At 41.6% G+C, this 18255-nt stretch overlaps 1 protein-coding gene across 5 annotated transcripts in view; it reads right to left on the bottom strand.

The window, feature by feature from the left end:
* The window catches only part of TSNARE1 (t-SNARE domain containing 1), a 472184-nt gene that overhangs the window by 162751 nt on the left and 291178 nt on the right, over positions 1–18255 (bottom strand). For all 5 annotated transcript variants that reach the window (XM_032688083.1, XM_032688116.1, XM_032688100.1 and 2 more), the window contains one exon: positions 11813–11895. In XM_032688083.1, the coding sequence (XP_032543974.1) occupies positions 11813–11895 (83 nt within the window). The remainder of the gene's footprint in view (positions 1–11812; positions 11896–18255) is intronic.

Raw genomic sequence — 18255 nt, 5'->3', positions numbered from 1 at the left:
ATGCCCTGTGGCATCCCATAAATCCACATGGACCTGAGTGATACAGCACAGGTCATGTTTGAGGCCATAACAGACCCCACAGTCAGTGGCATCTTTGACTAGCCACAGACAGGAATCCCAGTGCTTCCTAGGTCCCTGGAGAACATGTAGGGTGCCTACACAACACACCCAGTGATGAATTCCTAACGTGGATACACCCAAAATCAGTTGAGATGACTCCCATCTCATGGGAGCTTTAATGAACTTTATGTACATGTTCTTTGCCTGTGGCAATGAGAAACAGTTCTTAAATTTTCTTCTGTTTAAGATGTGAGGAAGCCATGCCAACAGTCACCAGAAAAATAAGTTTAATTGTTTCTCCACTAGTTTCAGATCTATGTAAGTCTTGAAAGGACAGGGAGAAACATTGCTTGGTATCATCAAGACCTCAATCCCTCAAATCCAATGGTGCAGATAACAGAATAAAATAGGGACATGAAGGAAGCTGTAACACAGAAGAACAGGGTATTCTGAAGCAGAAAGTTGATTCATTAAGAGAAAAAAATTAGCTAAAAAATATTTATGCAACATATTATTTGACATAAGGAAAAGGCTGAGTTGATTTGCAAGAAGAAGTGGACAGCCTTTGTTTTATGTCTCTGGTTGCACATCCATGGATCTTACTGAGGAAGAGCTGAAAGAGAAACCTGAGTCTTTGAATCTGAAATAAAAGTAACTGGAAGGAACTTCATGGTACTATACTTCTGTCTGCCTGAAGGTTTCTGACATCTTTCTCTGAAATATTTCTGTTCACACTTATCCCATTGAACTTGGATAATGCTCTCAGGCCCATGATGGGATTCTTGGGGTGTTCCTGTGCAGGGCCAGGAGATGGACTCGGATGGTCCCAACTCAGGATATTCTATGAATCTATAAACTTCAGATGTCTAATTCAGGAGCTCAGAAATGGAACCCAGATGTCCTACACTCCCTCCAGAAGCAGCAGAGTGAAACAGGAACCTCCAGACAATGGTTCAACCCACAGATAGAGGTGAGAGAACGCCTTGGAAATGTGGGACTTAGAAGTAAAGACAGGAGGGTCTCATTTGTGGCTTCTGAGCCTTAGGTGTACATCCATTGAGTGCTTCCCAGTAAAAAGGGTGAAAGAAGACAGTAAGGTTTATTCAGTTGTATGAATACATGGCATTCATATTCCTTTTGGGTCAAAGAAACTGAAACTTAAGGAAAAATGATGGCATTTTTTATTGGTGATGGCTGAAATCAGTTGTTATTGCCTCCTTATACTCCTCAATAATAATATCCCCTTTTAAAGACACAACTGGGAAGACAGTCAGGGAAAGCTTGGAGATTGTGAGTAGAATTTAAGATTTCTCTGCTTAGAAAAAAATAAACTTACCTGCATGCTCATGAATTCTCTCCAGTCCTATTAAATCAGCAAATACAACCTGTATAGTGGATAAAGCTCTATTCTCCTTCCATTAATGACAAGGAGGAATGTGCCTTTGACATCAGTGAAAGCCTGAAGTTACAGATTATTTCCTTTTCTTTAAACTCCTGACCAAAAAAAAAACGCTTTAAGAAAAGGGTAATATCCACTAGGACAGACTCTAAAGAAGAAAGATAAATACAAACAGAGTTTATTTTAGCTTTTATATGTTTCAGGTCTATGTAAGAAAAATGTCTTCTATAGTAAAAAGAACTGATGCAAGAATTGTTTCTCGTAAACAGACAGAACTGTTGTCTATAAATAAAGAATGATATGTTGCGGCTCACTGGATAAAAAAAAAAATAAAAACAAGTTACAAGGAATACACACAAACCCACTAAAAATGGATCTAATTCAGTATTTATTGTGACATAAAAAGGATAATGAATTTTTGACCCACTATGCAAATTGCTTTTTCCCAGAGTCATCTTAAAAAAAAAAAGTAATGAGGAAGTTGATCTTTATGAAGAGGACCTGGTTCCCTTAAATGTTTCCTACTCTTCTGAGATCATCCCAGAGAAGACCTTAATCCCTAATCCTCCAGTAGGGAATACAGGAATGACTGAATATTGTCAAAGGGTTGAGCTGTTGATCCTGAACTCGGAACAGTGTGTGATGGAGAACAAAATGAAGGGACCTCAGAGTTGGCCACACAGGAACAAGCTATGGCCCAGCAGCACCTTTGCAACCATGAATCTTCTAAATAAGGACAACCCTTCTGTGGTAGAATTGCAGAAAATATTTCTCTGAAGACCAGGAAGTCAAGTCTTTCTCATCACCTTTGTCTAAGGAAATCCTTTCCCCTCACAAAGAAAGATATGCAAATACTCTATCAAAGTAAAATGAAATCCCACATTGCCCCACCCTGCACAGATCTCCTTGCTTTCAATTCCACATTTCAAAATGTTTTCAAGCACTTTGCACGCTGCTGATGTCAGATTTAGCAAGACTATAATTGACTCTCTTTTCTCCTCTTGAGCATAAGCTGGACTTAACAATTCCCATTCTCCACTTCTGATGGTGCCAGGCTGTGACCTGAGAGCTGTGCTACAAAGGTGTCCTACCAGGACTGGGTTTTCTTTCAGAAATGTGGAAAAGACCTTTGATTAAAGTGCTTCCAGCCTTTATCAAAATGGAAATAAAAGCAATTTCATTTCTGTAACTCATTTCTCCTTACATCTCATTTTCCCTTCATGATCAATATAGTTATTAAAGCACAACAGGGGAATAAGCATTTACTTTTCAGCTACTTGTGACCACTGGAGGTGCCCCAGGGTCTCTGTAGCATTTAAACACAGCTGGTACAGGTGACATGTGATTTTGGGAGGAACAACAATCTTCCACAGCAGAAGCCAGAAACACAGCAGGATTCTCTACTCAGCACAAAAAGATACCAAATATTAGTTTTTAGGCAAAGAAATCAAACCCAAGCTGCCTGGTAGTTAAGTGCTTTTTTGAAGGGACTTGTCTATCAGTGTGAAAGCAAGATATTCCCCTCCTGGGCATATCACAGTCTGAGGTACAACATCCAAGAGAAGCAGGATGAGCTGTCTTCCAGAGGCATGTGAAAGACTAGTTTGTCTTGTTCTAGCTGCCTAAATTTTAAGTACCAAGTCACATGAGGTGACACGATACAGAATGGGGGTCCCTACACTGTCCCTATGAAAAGATCATCTGATAAACTGATGCTTTTAAAGGAAATCAAGTAAAAATTCAAGACAGGGAAACTAGAATATAAATCCCCATATTAGAATTCAGGTCATCCATTTGTGTCAGTGCGGCTTTGAAAACCCATGTGGCACCTTTAGAATCACAGAATGGTTTGGGTTGGAAGAGACCTTCAAGATCATCTCATTCCAACCCCCTGCCATGGGCAGAGATGCCTTCCACTATCCCAGGTTGCTCAGAGCCCCATCCAACCTGGCCTTGGACACTTCCAGGGATGGAGAATCCACAGCTTCTCTGGGTAACCTGTACCAGGGCCTCCCCACCCTCCTAGAGAAGAATTCCTTCCTTATATCCAGTTTGAATTGAATCATTTGTCAGATTAAAGCCACTGTCCCTTGTTCTGTCACTCCATGGCCTTGCTAAAATTCTCTTTCCAGCTTTCCTGTTGGTCCCCTTCAGGCACTGGAAGGGGCTCTCAGGTCTCCCTGGAGCCTTCTCTTCTCCAGGTTGAACACCCCCAACACTCTCAGCCTGGCTCCAGAGCAGTGCTGCTCCAGCCCCCTGAGCACCTTCATAGTCTCCTCTGAACTCACTGACATTTCAGTGACTTTACATGGAATACTTGAGGAATGGTGGCACTGCTTGGACAGTGCCCCTGTGCCAGGAAGGAAAATTAAACAGCAAAGCTCTGCTGCCTCGTGTGCAGATTTTCAGCAGAGGTTTTCCAGTCTGACCTGACCAAGCTCGACCATTTTGCAACTTGATGAGATGTGACAAGCTCACAGCCCAGTGCAATTCCACTTCAGGCTACACAGCTGGGACTCAAACCAGGATACTTAACTTCTGTCCCTCATTTTCACGGATTCTAGTTAGGTATACATCTCCAGTGCCAATATTCCTAACTTCTTGGTATTCCTAGCCCATCAAGAGGTAAGTTTAATACAATTTCTCAAAGCTTTGACCTTTGGGCAGTGCAATTTATTATATGTGCTGCCACTGGGCACAAAGATGACTCTAAGTGTGGTTTTCCACTCAGTAACCAAGGATTTCCATTCACTCCTCTGTTAAATGAGGCCATTAAGAGAAATGTAACTCACTAGTTTATGCTGCTGCTAGCAAGGGAAAATTGCTTTTTAATCTCTGACCCCTCAAAATGAAATTGTACCCTGGGAAGAGATTTTGTTAAACAAATGAATTAGAAAAACAAAAGACAGTCTGTGATTTCCTTCTGCCGTCTCTGAATCATCACAGATCAGACACTTGTTCAGCTTTCAAATACAAACCCCTTGCCTTTGAAATGCTAAATGCAGACCACCATAATTAATGTAACTGATATTCTTAAATCCTCCCTTGAAACAGTGCCAGTGCTGCAGTCCACAAAAGTGAACAGTCAGTGAAGTCTGACCAGTTCCCACCAGAGAAAGCAGATTGATGGGCAACAGCTCAGCACCAAATGTGCTCCCAACCCCTTCATTGTATCACAGAATCACAGAATCACGGAATGGTTTGGGTTGGAAGGGACCTTAAAGCTCATCTACTTCCAATCCTTATGGGCAGGGACACCTTCCACTGGACCAGGTTGCTCTAAGTCCCATCCAGCCTGGCCTTGAACACTTCCAAGGGTGGGTTATTCCCAGCTTCTCTGGGCAAACTCTTCAATTGCCACACTACTCTCATAGTGAAGAATTAATCCCTAATATCTGATCTAAACCTGACCTCTGTCAGTTTGAAGCCATTCCCCCTTGTCCTGTCACTCCAGGCCCTTGTAAAAGTCCCTCTCCAGATTTCTTGTGCCCACTTCAGGTACTGAAAGGCTGCAATAAGGTCACTCCAGAACCTTCTCTTCTCCAGGCTGAACAGTCCCAATTCTCTCAGCCTTTCCTCATGGGAGAGGTTCTCCATCCCTCAAATCATGTCCATGGCTTCCCCTGGAAGTCCTTTCCTTTTCCTCCACTTATCCCCCTTCTACTTCCTCCTTGAGTGGTTTGTGCTTAAATAAAAAGTGAGCTCACAATAGATAATTTTTAATTTTATTTTTTGTCTCCCAAAAATCCTACAGGGCATGGTTTAGAACAAAGTAAAAAAAAAAAAAAAAAAAGACTAATCCACCACCTGGATGAGGTATCTCTCCCTTTCGGACAGTAAAAATGAAGAGATGTTCAGTCGTGATTAAAAACGGCCTGAGAGATTTTTACCTTTACACATGAGAACACCCAGCTGCATGACATCCAAAAGCTCTAAACCCTTTCTTAATAAATATTTGATCACACAGATCCATTATTTACAGAAAACAAAGAGAGGTTTAAATAAATGTTGTGGCTCAGAGGTTGGTTAGGTTAAGTTGCTGCATTCACACAGTTCATTTATCACTTGGACTGGCGCTGACTTGAACATCACTTCCCACAGTAAGCAGCTGTTTTGTAAATGGGCTGCATTAAAATACAGTAAAAAAACATGCACAAACAGAATTTGCTTCAAAATAAAGCACTCTTAAATCTGAAAACTCAGCCTGCTTTTCACAGGGAGCCACGGAGCAAGGGAAAAAGAAATTAGTTTTATTCCAGCCACCTGCTGTTGGGGAAGGGTCTGGAGCACAGGTCTGATGAGGAGTATCTGAGGGAGCTGGGGGAGCTCAGCCTGGGAAAAAGGAGGCTCAGGGGGGGACCTTGTTGCTCTCTACAACTCCCTGACAGGAGAATGTAGCCAGGTGGGGATCAGTCTCTTCTCCCAGGCAAAAAGTGACAGGTTCAGAGGAAATGGCCTCAAGTTGCACCAGCGGAGGTTTGGATTGGATATATAGGAAAAGATTCTTCACTGACAGGGTTGTTTAGCACTGGAACAGGCTGCCCAGGGAATTGGTGGAGTCACCATCCCTGGAGGCATTTAAAAAACATCAAGATGTGGTGCTTAGTGACATGGTTTAGTGGTGGACCTGGCAGTGCCAGGTTAATTGTTGGACTGGATAATCTTAGAGGTCTTGTCCAACCTTGATGATTCAATGATTCAATTGAACTGCTGAAAGTGCTGCCCCAAACAGCCTTGTTTGCTGCCCAGACCATGCTGCTAAGATAAATGGAGCCTGAAAGAAGGGGCAGATATGTAGCAAAAAGCTGTTTCAAGGCTCTGTAGCAATACAGACCGTGTGGGGACACATCTGACAGGAAATACAGGGAAACATCCTTATGTGGTAGGTTCTGAGCAACCTGGGCATGAAAATTAGTGAGATAAGGGAATGGACTGTTTGAGGCAGCAGTGATGCTGGAAACCATTCCTCAAAAGGAGGGGAGTGGGAGGTTGCAATAGAGAGCAGAAATGAAAAAAAAAAATATGGTTTAATGGGAGAGGGAAGGGGGGGAATAAAAATAAGTGCTATGGAGGAGAAAATGCTTTGAAATTGAAGAAATTCCATCTGAGGGGGAAGCATACAGAGATGCCCCTGAGCTCAGCTGGTGTGTTGCTGAGTGCAAAAAGCAAGGGTCTGCAAATTGGTTGAGTTTTGAGAGATTCAAGCAATTTGGGAGGGTCTTCTTTTCCCAACTAGAGCTCATGGTACAGAATCAGGAGGACTCTGGATGGCAGCAAAGTTTCCTTCTGCTGCTGAAAAGGGGGATTAAGGCTCAGTCATGGAATTAAACAGTCACTTCAGTGATGGCTTTTGCTTGGAGTCCTTACAGAGCTCTGGGTTCCTGTTGCAGCTTTAAATCAGCTCCCATCACTTTCACAGGCAGAAACTGCCAGAGGAAAGAATAGCTTCATGATCCTCCAAATAAAACTTCCAAGTGCTAATTATCTAAAGAAGAAGCAAACTCAGCCACGCTGTCAGTGGTGACAGACACAGACAAGCAACAGCAACACGAGGTTGGTTGTATGAGCTGCACCTTAGACTGTCATTTCACCTCTGTCATGAATGCTCCATGTGAGCACCCAGCCTTTTCCTGTCCTTGGAGATCACAGGAAATATTTATTTTGGAAAAGACCTCTGAGATCACCGAATCCAAACTTTGACTGATCAGCACCTTGTCACCCAGACCATAACACCAAGTGCCATGTCCAGTCACTTCTTTAACATCTCCAGGTCTGGTGACTCCACCACCTCACTGGGCAGCCTGTTCCAATGTTTGACACCCCTTTCTGTGAAGAGGTTTTCCCTCAGCCTCTTCTCATATTATTTACTCTCCAGACCCTTCCCCAGCTCCATTGCCCTTCTCTGGACACGCTCCAGCACCTCAATGTCTTTCTTGAAGTCAGGAGCCCAGATTAAGTAGCTGTATTTGCATCAAGATATTCCAATCACGTTGGTCCACCATGGCTTTGCAGCATGTTGGGTGACTCCTGCACATATCAAGCTGCAACCCCATCATATCGTGGTGCTAATTGGCTGTTAATTTTAAAACTAGGCTTTAAAACAATTTCATAGCAGTGAAAGACATGGTCTTAGGGCATATCCCCAGCAAAAAGGAGAAGAAAATTTTCATTATTACAATATTTATAACAAATGCTTTTAGAGGCTAGCACGCCAGAAAATTTCAAAGACTATGAGAAGGTGATTTTTGGAACTCAAATATTCTTTTGTTTTTTAAAACAGCAATGAGTTATTTGTGCAAAAATTGAAGCCAGTTTTTTTTTTTTGGTGGTCTCCAGGACATAAGATGCCTGTAAATGTCACAGATTTATAAGGTTTTTTTCCTTAAAGCTCCAGCCTTCAAAGGGCCCCTCTGTGTATCCATGAAAGCCAGACCCGGGAACTGCTTCTTTACAGGGAAAAGCCCTAATTGTTCTTGGACCACACAGCTGGGTCACTGAACTGCTGTTTGCCTTTGCCATGCCAGGGAATGCAAATCAGCTTGACTTCCACAGATGTAGGGAAGGAAAGCAACCAGCATCAACCAAAGCAACACAAGCAGCTCTTCCAAAACAAATTAGCTTCAACAGTCAGCACAGAATCCTTCAGTCAGTGTGGCCAAGCTGAATTTTGGCCAAACTTTGCATAAAATAGAGTAACTGGTTTAATAGTTATCTGTGGAGTCTGAGTTGTCTTTTGGGTTTTTTTTACTTCCTCTCAATCCATCTGCAGGAAGTTTTAAGATACCAGAGCAAAGTGAAACCACTCATCTCCTTTAGTGTGATGTTCAGCCCACCTAAACTAACCTCAAAGCCAACTACTGAGACTGCTGGGTGCCTAGATATTCCCTTTTTTCCAATAAAGCAGTAGGTGATAGGCATGGGATTCATTTTCCCTTGAAATATTTGTGGTGTAATTAATATTACTTGCACTTTTTAGACAAAGGAGAGAGCAGAATGTCCAGAGAATCAGCCATCAGACCTATCTATGTCAGACATCTCCCGTGAGATGAGACAAGTCATGTGCTGAAAGCAATTCCTCATCCTGGTAAAGGGAGTTCAGACACTTGGATACACATTTCTCCCCCAACCACACTCGTATTTGCTCCCATAAATCCCTATCTGCCAGAGAGCAATTTGACCCATGTCAAAATTAGTGTTTTAAGATGGGTGGGATGAATAATTTTCTCTAGGGCATGGACAGGGAAATTTCATGAGACAAATCTGGGCCATTGGGATTTAATAGAAAGAGTCATAATTTCTGCTCAGGGCCCAGGGGATATGAGACCCTCACTGGAAAGAAAGGCACTGAAGCAAGTCTAGTGCAGGAGATTATTTCTCCTGATTTCTCCCTGCCAGATTTGTTTGCTTCTCAGTCATTTTTCAAACTCAAATTTTGCAGTGGAAGTAGGACAGCAAACTCAAATTTTCAAGTTTCTGTGAGCAAAAGGGTTTTCATGTGGAATAAGGACTTTGTTCCTCTGCTCCCATATCAATATCCAACACTTACTCTTTAATCTTCATTTTGACTCTGTGTTCCTACAGATAATGCAGTGGCCCAGCTTAACTGTTACTGTAGTAAAAACAAGTTTAATTACAAACAACTATTCTGTAATGACAATTTAAAATGAAGGAAAAAAAAATCTGCTAATAATAATTAAAAAAAAATATTGCACAACTCTGACAGCTTCCACTAAACCTTTTCCAGTTTAAACCAAAAAATAATAAAGTAATAAATCACTACTGTTAGCACACAGAAGAAAGGTACTCAGCAAGAAGATCTTGATATTTATTTAAACATTTATATCATTTCAGAGAGCCTAAATACCTGATTTTGTACTAGTTAAGGAAAAACTGTTAACAGATGCTTTGTTACAATAATGTGCAGGTTGGGACTGGTGCTCCAAGTTGTACTGTTGAAGTGACTGCAGGAATTATATGCAAAAATTATGTTAAATAACCAGCCACTTAATCTTTACTCCTGACAGAGATCCCTTAATTAAGGTCTACAGCAGGTCTTAAGCTTGAATGCTTCAGCAATGTTGACATTTCTGATTTCTCAATTTATGTATACATTTGTTGATAGACTCGTAAAAATACTACTTACACACACACAAATTTATATACATATAAATAGGAATAAATAACAAATGTATGTCAGCCAGGCTGCATTTACAGGGTAATCACGCTGTAGCATGAGTAACAGCTAAATGTACTAGTGAAATAGTAGTTTAACAAAAGAAGAAAAACTCAGTAAGATTTGAAAAACAGCCTGTGCTTTTGATCCTTGACAAGTGCAGGGGGAATTTCCAGTGTGTAAAGCCATGGTAGGTCCCTTAAAAGCAGTTTACCCACAGGGCCATCTGGCTGATCATTCTCCCAAACCCATCCCAGATATTTCTAAAGCCACCAAAACCAGACACACCGCCCAGGAGGGTGACCTGTACTCACACCGCGTTATCCACAGAGATGCAAGTGGCATCAACATTAATTCCCACAGAAGCCTTTGAGGGATGTGAGATCAGGGCCCTATGGAGACAGTGTCCTTTTGGATGTAAGATGAGCAGATATTATGGCACATAAAAGACGAGGCATCATAGGCAGTCTGACCAACCCCAGGCAGCAGGTCAGGGCTTGAAGTCACAAAAGCTTCACCTCCTGTTCTGTTCACATCTCAGGGGACCTCATGAAAGAGCTGAGTTTACACATGTTCAACTCCTGATTCTCACCCAGCAGCGTACAGGGTACTTACCTGTGCTCTGCAGGAGGTCTGGATTGCATGTTTTCTTTAGCAGCTGAATTTTCCTAAGTGATATTTGTCTATATGGGCTTCTTTCAAGGGCAAGAGAGACTCTGAAGTGTTTTCCCACACATACCAGCCAGTACATAGTTATGCCCTTAGAGGGGGTTGACTCACTAAAATTGGCTCTATCTTCACTTTGATCAACATATCTGAGGAATAAAGGGCCTCCTAACTGGGCAGGCTATTTCAGCATCTCCTGCTGGCTGAAGAAAGCAGCTCCTTCAGACTGTGTTGCTTTCATTTTCTGCCTGACTACTCTTTGACCTTCTTAGCCAAAGTCATCATTAAGTCATTTGCAGCTCTGCGATCAGCTCTACAGTCAGGTCAAGTATTAAATTCATTCTGGTCTCATTTTAGACTTCATGTGATACATAACAAGTTATTTTCAAAGCAAATGCAGGATTACATTCAGGGTGACATGCATTATCTTGAATACATATATACATTTAAAACCAAAACAGAGCTGAAGACCACACTTATTTTCTGCAATATCAAAGTTCTACAAAGTTGCTCTTATCACTCACAATTTGCAAAATACATTTCACTAGTAAATGAGCTGTAGATAATTTTAAAATCACTTTACATCAGAGTAAAATGCCTTTGGCTCTCACTCCTTTGGTCTGGAGGTTTGCCCCAGACCTTCAGAATTCATTGTGTCCAAGGGCCAACAAGGAGGCATTATGTACTCTCATGGACCTCAGCTATATTTTGGCAAAACAAGACTCCAGATACATGAAAATCACCAATTGATGGTTGAGGAAAAAAGGAAACTCACAGTTTTTGTTCCATCAGTCCAATCCAGGTAATAACATTTTTTTCTTTGTTCACTCCCCCACCCCCTTTTATCCCTAGGAAGCACTAACTGTAACCATCCAAGAGTTCTTTCTGGTCAAGCCATTTTCAAAAAGATTAATGTTTGTGAGTGTGTTTTATTCTTGCTCCAATGAAGAAAAAAAACCCAATTCACAAAAAAGACCCTCGAATTGCCTTTAAAAAGTGCTGAACACCATCCCCACAGCCATTATTCTCCAACCACATCATGTTGTTTGACAGCTCAGTTGTTTTTGTAAAGGACTGTTGCCTGATTACAGGGAAACACTCCAAACAGAAGCACATCTACACTGAAATGACGTGCTTTTTATGACATCTTTCCAAGAACAACAGCAGCTAATTGTTGACTTTTCTACTGGGAAATGTCTGTTTAATATGCAGATCTCTTAATGACTACTCTAAAGCAAATTGTCTGTGCTACTGTAATTTAATCATATATATTTATATATATATATATTAAAAGTTCAACTCTTACTTAGAATATGGTTTATCATCTTTCCAGGTAGCACAAACCTGATGCAGCCAATGTGTCATGTGGTTCACAGCTGCCAGGTGTTCTCTTTATTTTAAATATTATTACTGAAATATATATATCTATATAAAATATAATATTACATATACATATTAAATATTAATTTAAATATCATTACTGAAATCCACAGGGCTTTTTTAGACCCACTTACTTGGTGCTGACTGGCTTTTGCCAACTGCTCATTGGCTGAGTCTACGTTAGAAGACGCTGTCTCAATGTTGGCTTCAATGCTATCTGGAAATTAAGACAATAGAAGATAATCACAGAGTACAAACCTAAAACAAAGACTTTATACCAACAGCAATTCAGCAATTTACTCCTGGGCATAAAGGGAGGAGCAGCCTCTTGTTTGGGAACTGCAGCACTGCAGGGAAGTGGTGACAACACCCATTTTGGTGAGCACCCAACCCATCAGCTGGGCATCAGGACCGACAGCTCCTTATGTGTCCCCTGGCAGGATGGAGGTTACCTCTCATCCCATTCCCACTGAAATCCACGGGAAGAACGACAGGGCATTCAAAGGAAAGCAGCTCAAGCTTGATAAATCTACTAGATTAAATTATAGAAGGTACATGGCGGATTGTACCTGGAATTATATTGATATTATAGCTCAGGGTAAGATGTCTCTGGGCACACAGGGGGTGTTGACCATCCCCAGGTGTATGGACTTGATCAAGTCACTTTGCACAATATCCCAGTCCACGGAGAGCAAGTCTCTGGTGTGCAATTCATTCCAAACTACAACAGCTGATCAGATTAAAGAAACCACAAACCAAACTCCCGGACCACATTCCCAAACTGCAAGGGAGGTCAGTATGGATGGCTCAGATTGAGACTCATTGCCTAAAAGTAAGGCAGAAAAATCTCACCCCACATTGCTAGGCCTGGCATTGGGGAAGCTGGAGGAGCCACGAGGAATCAAAATGAGACTGGAAAAGAATGATTATCTTTGAACATTGCAGCCCACAGCTCCCCACTGCCATCAAACCCAAATAGTAACTTCGACTCCCAACTGTGCTTAGAAAGTAAGACACCTGTGGTATAAAACCTGCAAAAAAAGTCTTGTGTTTCCAGCAGAAACCTTGACAAGCTTGTCCCCTAAGAGAAGTTCAGCCAATAATTTCTGGCCACAATGGAAGAGTATGTGCCCTTGGTCTGATCCTGAGTGGTTTGGAGCAGAAAATACACCATGGAGCACACAAACATGATCGGGAGGAACTCAAACACAGGTAGAAATTTGAAAATAAACTCTAATCCTTAATAAAACTGACAAAGAAATTATTCAATTAATGGTATTAGAAGTTGAATTAAGACACGCTACAAAAGATTCAAGTAATTTATTCTTTGGTTTCAAAGGAAAGAACATGAATTAATGTGGCCACTTTTGTGAGGGACAAAGAAATGAGAGTTTGCAGATAAACTGTGGAAAATGGTTCCATTCAGACTTTGACAATTTTGACTCAAATAGTGTTAAAGTCTGTTAATGTAATTATGCATTTGTGATAACTCAAAATAAAATAAAAAAACCCTCAAACAAACAAAGAAAAGAAAAAAAGAAAAAACTCAACAAAACCCCAGCAAATCAACAGAAACATGGAATAAACAACTTTAATCCTAACAGTTGAGAACCTGGTAAAAGTCTTTTATAATGCCTGGGAGAGATGGTTTCCCAATCCTTTTATTTTAAATTACATACACTGTAGTGCAGAAGAAAAAATCTATGTGGTCATACCCTCTTATAGATTGATTTAACATCATTTTATTTGCTATATCCAATGCTTCTAAAAACACTTTTATTAAGACTTTAACACCATGGTCTTTGGTTGGCATCACTGACCTCTGCTCAAATGCTTTCCTCACAGTCAGGATTCAGTAGGAAGGGATGAAAAGGCCTCTAAGGAATTCATCCTCTGTCTATGAAGATATTAAAATCCTCTTCTACAGAGCCTTGGAAGAGCTACATTCACACACGTGCACACATCAGTGTGACAGCCCTAAAGACCTTCAAGTATTGCACTGAGCTGAAGGTATTTCTAGGAAAGTGTCTGATTTTTCATTCCAATGCCAGCAAAACCAAACAAAACTAAAACAAAAAACTAAAACAAACAAACAAACAAACAAAAAACTCCAAAAAAAGATGTTCTGAATTATTAAAATGATGAAAGAAATCACAAATGGCACAGGATCATGGAATCATGGAATGGTTTGGGTTGGAAGGGACCTTAAAGATCATCAAGTTCCAACCCCCTGCCATAGGCAGGGACACCTTCCACTAGCCCAGGTTACTCCAAGCCATGTCCCACCTGGCCTGGAACACTCCCAGGGATGAGGCAGTCACAGTTTCTCTGGGCAACCTGTGCCAGGGCCTCTCCACCCTCACAGGAAAGAATTTCTTCCTGATATATAATGTACAGTTAACCTCCTTTGACTTAAGGCCATTCCCCCTTGTCCTATCACGACCTGACCTTGCAATAGTCCCTCTCCAGCCTTCTTGTAAGTCCCCTTTATGCACTGGAAGCTTCTCTTCTCCAGGTTGAACATCCCCAACTCTCTCAGCCTGTCTTCACAGGAGAGGTGCTCCAGCCCTGGGATCACCTTGGTGGCCTCCTCTGGCCTCATTCCAACAGCTCCATGTCTTTCCTGTGTAGCAGCACTGCAGGTGGGGTCTCACAAGAGCAGAGTAGAGGGGGAGAATCCCCTCCCTCGACCCACTGCCCACTCTGCCTTTGATGCAGCCCAGGACACAACTGGCTTTCTGGGCTGTGAGTGCACATTGCTGGATCATGTGGAGCTTTTTGTCCACAAACACCTCCAAGTCTTTCTCCCCAGGGCTAGTCTGGATCCATTCTCTGCCCAACCTGTCCTTGTGCTCGGAATTGCCCCAAGGTCTACTACCACATGAAAAACTAGATGCTTTTTGAAATATGACAGACAGATTTCAACCTGTCCCATCACTGCATGCTCTTGTAAAAAGTCTCTCTTCATCCAAAATTAAGAATATATCCCGATGGAACACTTGTTAATGTCAAAAGCACAAAGTCTGACCATGGCTTTGGGCTACAAAATAGAACTTTTTGTAGGACAGCCCCTACATGTTTTAACATAATTTTTGATGGGGTTTGGAAGGGATGGATTTGGGAAATTTGGAAGGGATATGGGAAATGTGCTGAACATCTTAACGACTGCCTAATCAAAGTACAGAACTTTCAAGTGTATAATATTTTCCAGGATCTAAGTGCAGACACCCTTCGCTGCTCAATGCCTCTTAAAACCTGATTGGCCTCAGAAAATTAATCATTCAGGCATAGAGGAGCTACAGAGGAGAAATTTCTGATACATATCCTTCTAAAACAAGAGTAATCTGTCTGTGCTTCTCTTGGGGCAGGAGGAAATCACAGAAGCAGCTTAATTTAGCTTCCTTAAAAGGCCCTCCAGAGGAACCCAACACTTTCTGCTGCCTGCAGGGAGGCCTGAGGAGATTTGCCTTCCTTAGATAAAATTAAATACTGTGAACGCCCCCTTAGTGCTGCCTGGAATGGGATAATCAGATCTTGTGCACTGTGTTTTGCAAATATCACTCATGTTTTCCCAACACAGGCTTTTCCAAGTAGGATGGACGTGTGTTCCATGTTGTTTATGAGCTGATGGGATGTTACAGGGAGAAGTTGGACCCTGGTGGCCCTGCCTCTGCTCACTTGTTCTCCCAGTGGGGGAATACCAGCCTTGGAATAAGCAAACCTCCCATTTAAATTCTATTTTTGAAGCAAGTTCTAATCCTGAGGCACAGGGGAAAAATCAAAACAAACAAAACCCCCACCAAAACAGCTCTAAAATGCCATAAAAATGAGATATAAATATGTAAAACAATTTAATGAGATATATCTGCTGATTAACACAGGCAGGCAAGGGAGGGAAAGAGAATTTGGGCCAAATCACAAAGAAATAAGCAGTAAATCAATGATGTTAATAAGTCAATGATGAATGTGACACTGGCAGCTATTTCAGTGAATTTTTGCTGAACTGGTGATGCTTCACAGCTTCACCTTGGCCACTTTGAGGCTCCTCCCAAGGAACTTTTTGCTTGGGGATGCAGAGTCAAGGGTGGGAGGATCCTTGGTAGACTGAAAAACCTGTTGGAAGGATATGCCTTTTTCTTTCTCTTTGGCCTTGGTATGAAGTGACAGTGATTTTGTTCCCAAATAAATATGATAATCCAGCCTTGGGTCTGGGATCCCATGACAATTTTCTGTCCTCAGACTGTGATGGCAAAATTATGGTACAGTCTGAAAGGAGAAACCTTAAGGAGTTGTGATCACCATTTGAGTAAACTGAAGGACAGGGCTGCACCAAAGCAGATGGTGGTTGCAGACAAATACACCAAGGAATTAGGAAAATATTTATAATTTTTCATCTAAACCACAGTCTTGCAATAGGAGCAGTGAAGGCAACAGAGTCATCCAGCTTTTAGATGCAATTTGATATGATTTTATGTCACACAGAGACAGAAATAATGACTCCAACAAGTATCTTTCAACCCCCAGGAGCTATTTACCTGTCTCCTGAGATCAACCCTTCTAATGACCAACAGTTGGAGTCTTATATATGAAATTACTGGAGTGACCTTCGCTGGAGTGGGGGTTCTGCCCTGATTTATCAGGGAATCACCCCCATCACCTGAGTCTTTACAGTGGCAACGGTGGATTGGTTCCACAAGGCAGAGCTTCAGTAAAACCACTTGAAAGACAGGTAAGTGAGCTCGTGAATGAGAATTTTAAAATGCTCCCACTTGGCAGAAACCAAAATGGGCCCCTTCAGGTTTCATAGTATGCTTTTATTTTTAGCACTTTAATAAGCTTAAGCCTCTTTTATCGCTACAACTTCTGGCTAAAAATAATCAACATAACACACTGAGAAGCACAATAAAAAGAAGAGGGGGAAAAAAAGGAGTATTTTGGTAATGCATAAAGGTTTCTTTCCTAATTAAAAGACAAGTTTGGAGGGGAATTGCTTTCAGTGTGAAAATGAATTTTGCCCATTCGAATTGCCGTGCACTTGGAGAGTTTTAAGTGAGTTTCATTCCACGAACAAAAGACCCTCAGGCTGAGCACAGGCAGAACTTTGGATGTTAAGGGGAGGGAAAACTATGACAATTCTTCCAGAGTGAAGTTAAAAATGGCTTAGGGTTAGTCATTTGCAAACTTCAATGTAAACATCGAGTTTGAAATTCTGCACACGAGAGGATTTATAAAATAATCGTGCTCCTATGTTAAACTCAGGCTAAATGGGTCACACTGGCTTAGACTGGTGCAATGAAATACAATTTTCAGCTCTGTGAGTCATCAGGAGCTGTGATTATTGCTTCCAACAGAAAGCAGAGAGAACCCAAGTTCCTTTTTGATTTCAGCAAAGCTCTAATTCTGCCACCCAGCCACACACCATGACCCTCAGAGGGAAGGACTGAGGCACTGAACAACCTCTCACCATCATTTCCCAAGTAGGTTTGGAAAGGCTGTTTAAACCACCCTAAAATGTCATAATCTACTCTTCCTGTTGGTTTTCTTCAGCCAAAAGCCCAAAGCCCCCGGCCTGTATGAATAAAAAGTGGCTCCAAGGCAGTGGCCGAACACCAGCATAAATTTACAACACTTTTTCCTCTTCTGAATGATTTATACTGTCCTTGAGACGCAGTTTGGAAATGTCAAGTATTTGCTACATATGTATGCACTGAAAAATGGTACTGCCCTGCCAGGGGTTTGCCATGACTGCCAGGATGTGCCTCCCAGGGATTTAAAATTCAAACAGTGCCCTGTGTGGATCTGCTGGAAAATAGCACGTCCTGTCAGGGAATAAGGCACCTCACATCATCTGCTCTGTGCTGAATGGCACAGTGCAGAAATATCAGGCGTTTAGCAGATGCAAAGCAATTTACTGTTCTTTCTTACAGGGACAAGTGGCCTCAAATTCCTGATATTTACCACAGGAGAAGAGTATCCTGAGGGTATGGGAAGACTATCCTGGGGCTGTGGGTATGGACCTTACTCTCACTGACCAGTGCACACTTGCAGATACCTACCCAAGGTGTTTATAGTTCTCATATGGTTTTTGCTAATCCCAGGTTCTAGTTTTAAACCCACAAAATTTGCACATGAGGATACTGTATCATGGCAACAGACATAATTCACATTTATTTTTTCCATTTCCTTCTATTTCTGCTTCAAAAAAGGTATTTCAATAAGAGATTTTTTTGGCGAAGATTTATTTTTTCCCCAAAATAATCTCTGAAAGTACAGAGCAAAAGAGCTCAAATAGTTTTGATTTGGAAATTCCAGATACTTGTCTGTACCATACCCTTTATTTTCATAGAATCATGGAAGCATGGAATGGTTTGGGTTGGAAAGGACCTCAAAGATCACCTCCTTCCACCCCCCTGCCATGGGCAGCGACACCTTCCACTATCCCAGGTTGCTCCCAGTCCCATCCAACCTGGTCTTGGGATGGGGAATCCACAACCTCTCTGGACAACTTTTCCCTTGTGATTTACACTCAACACTTTTTTTTTTTTTTTTAAATTCTGCAAGACATCCAAATTAAAGA

This window comes from Chiroxiphia lanceolata, chromosome 1 (genome assembly GCF_009829145.1).
Source record: "Chiroxiphia lanceolata isolate bChiLan1 chromosome 1, bChiLan1.pri, whole genome shotgun sequence".
Classification (NCBI taxonomy): domain Eukaryota; kingdom Metazoa; phylum Chordata; class Aves; order Passeriformes; family Pipridae; genus Chiroxiphia; species Chiroxiphia lanceolata.
This window is presented reverse-complemented; position numbering and strand designations above follow the sequence as displayed.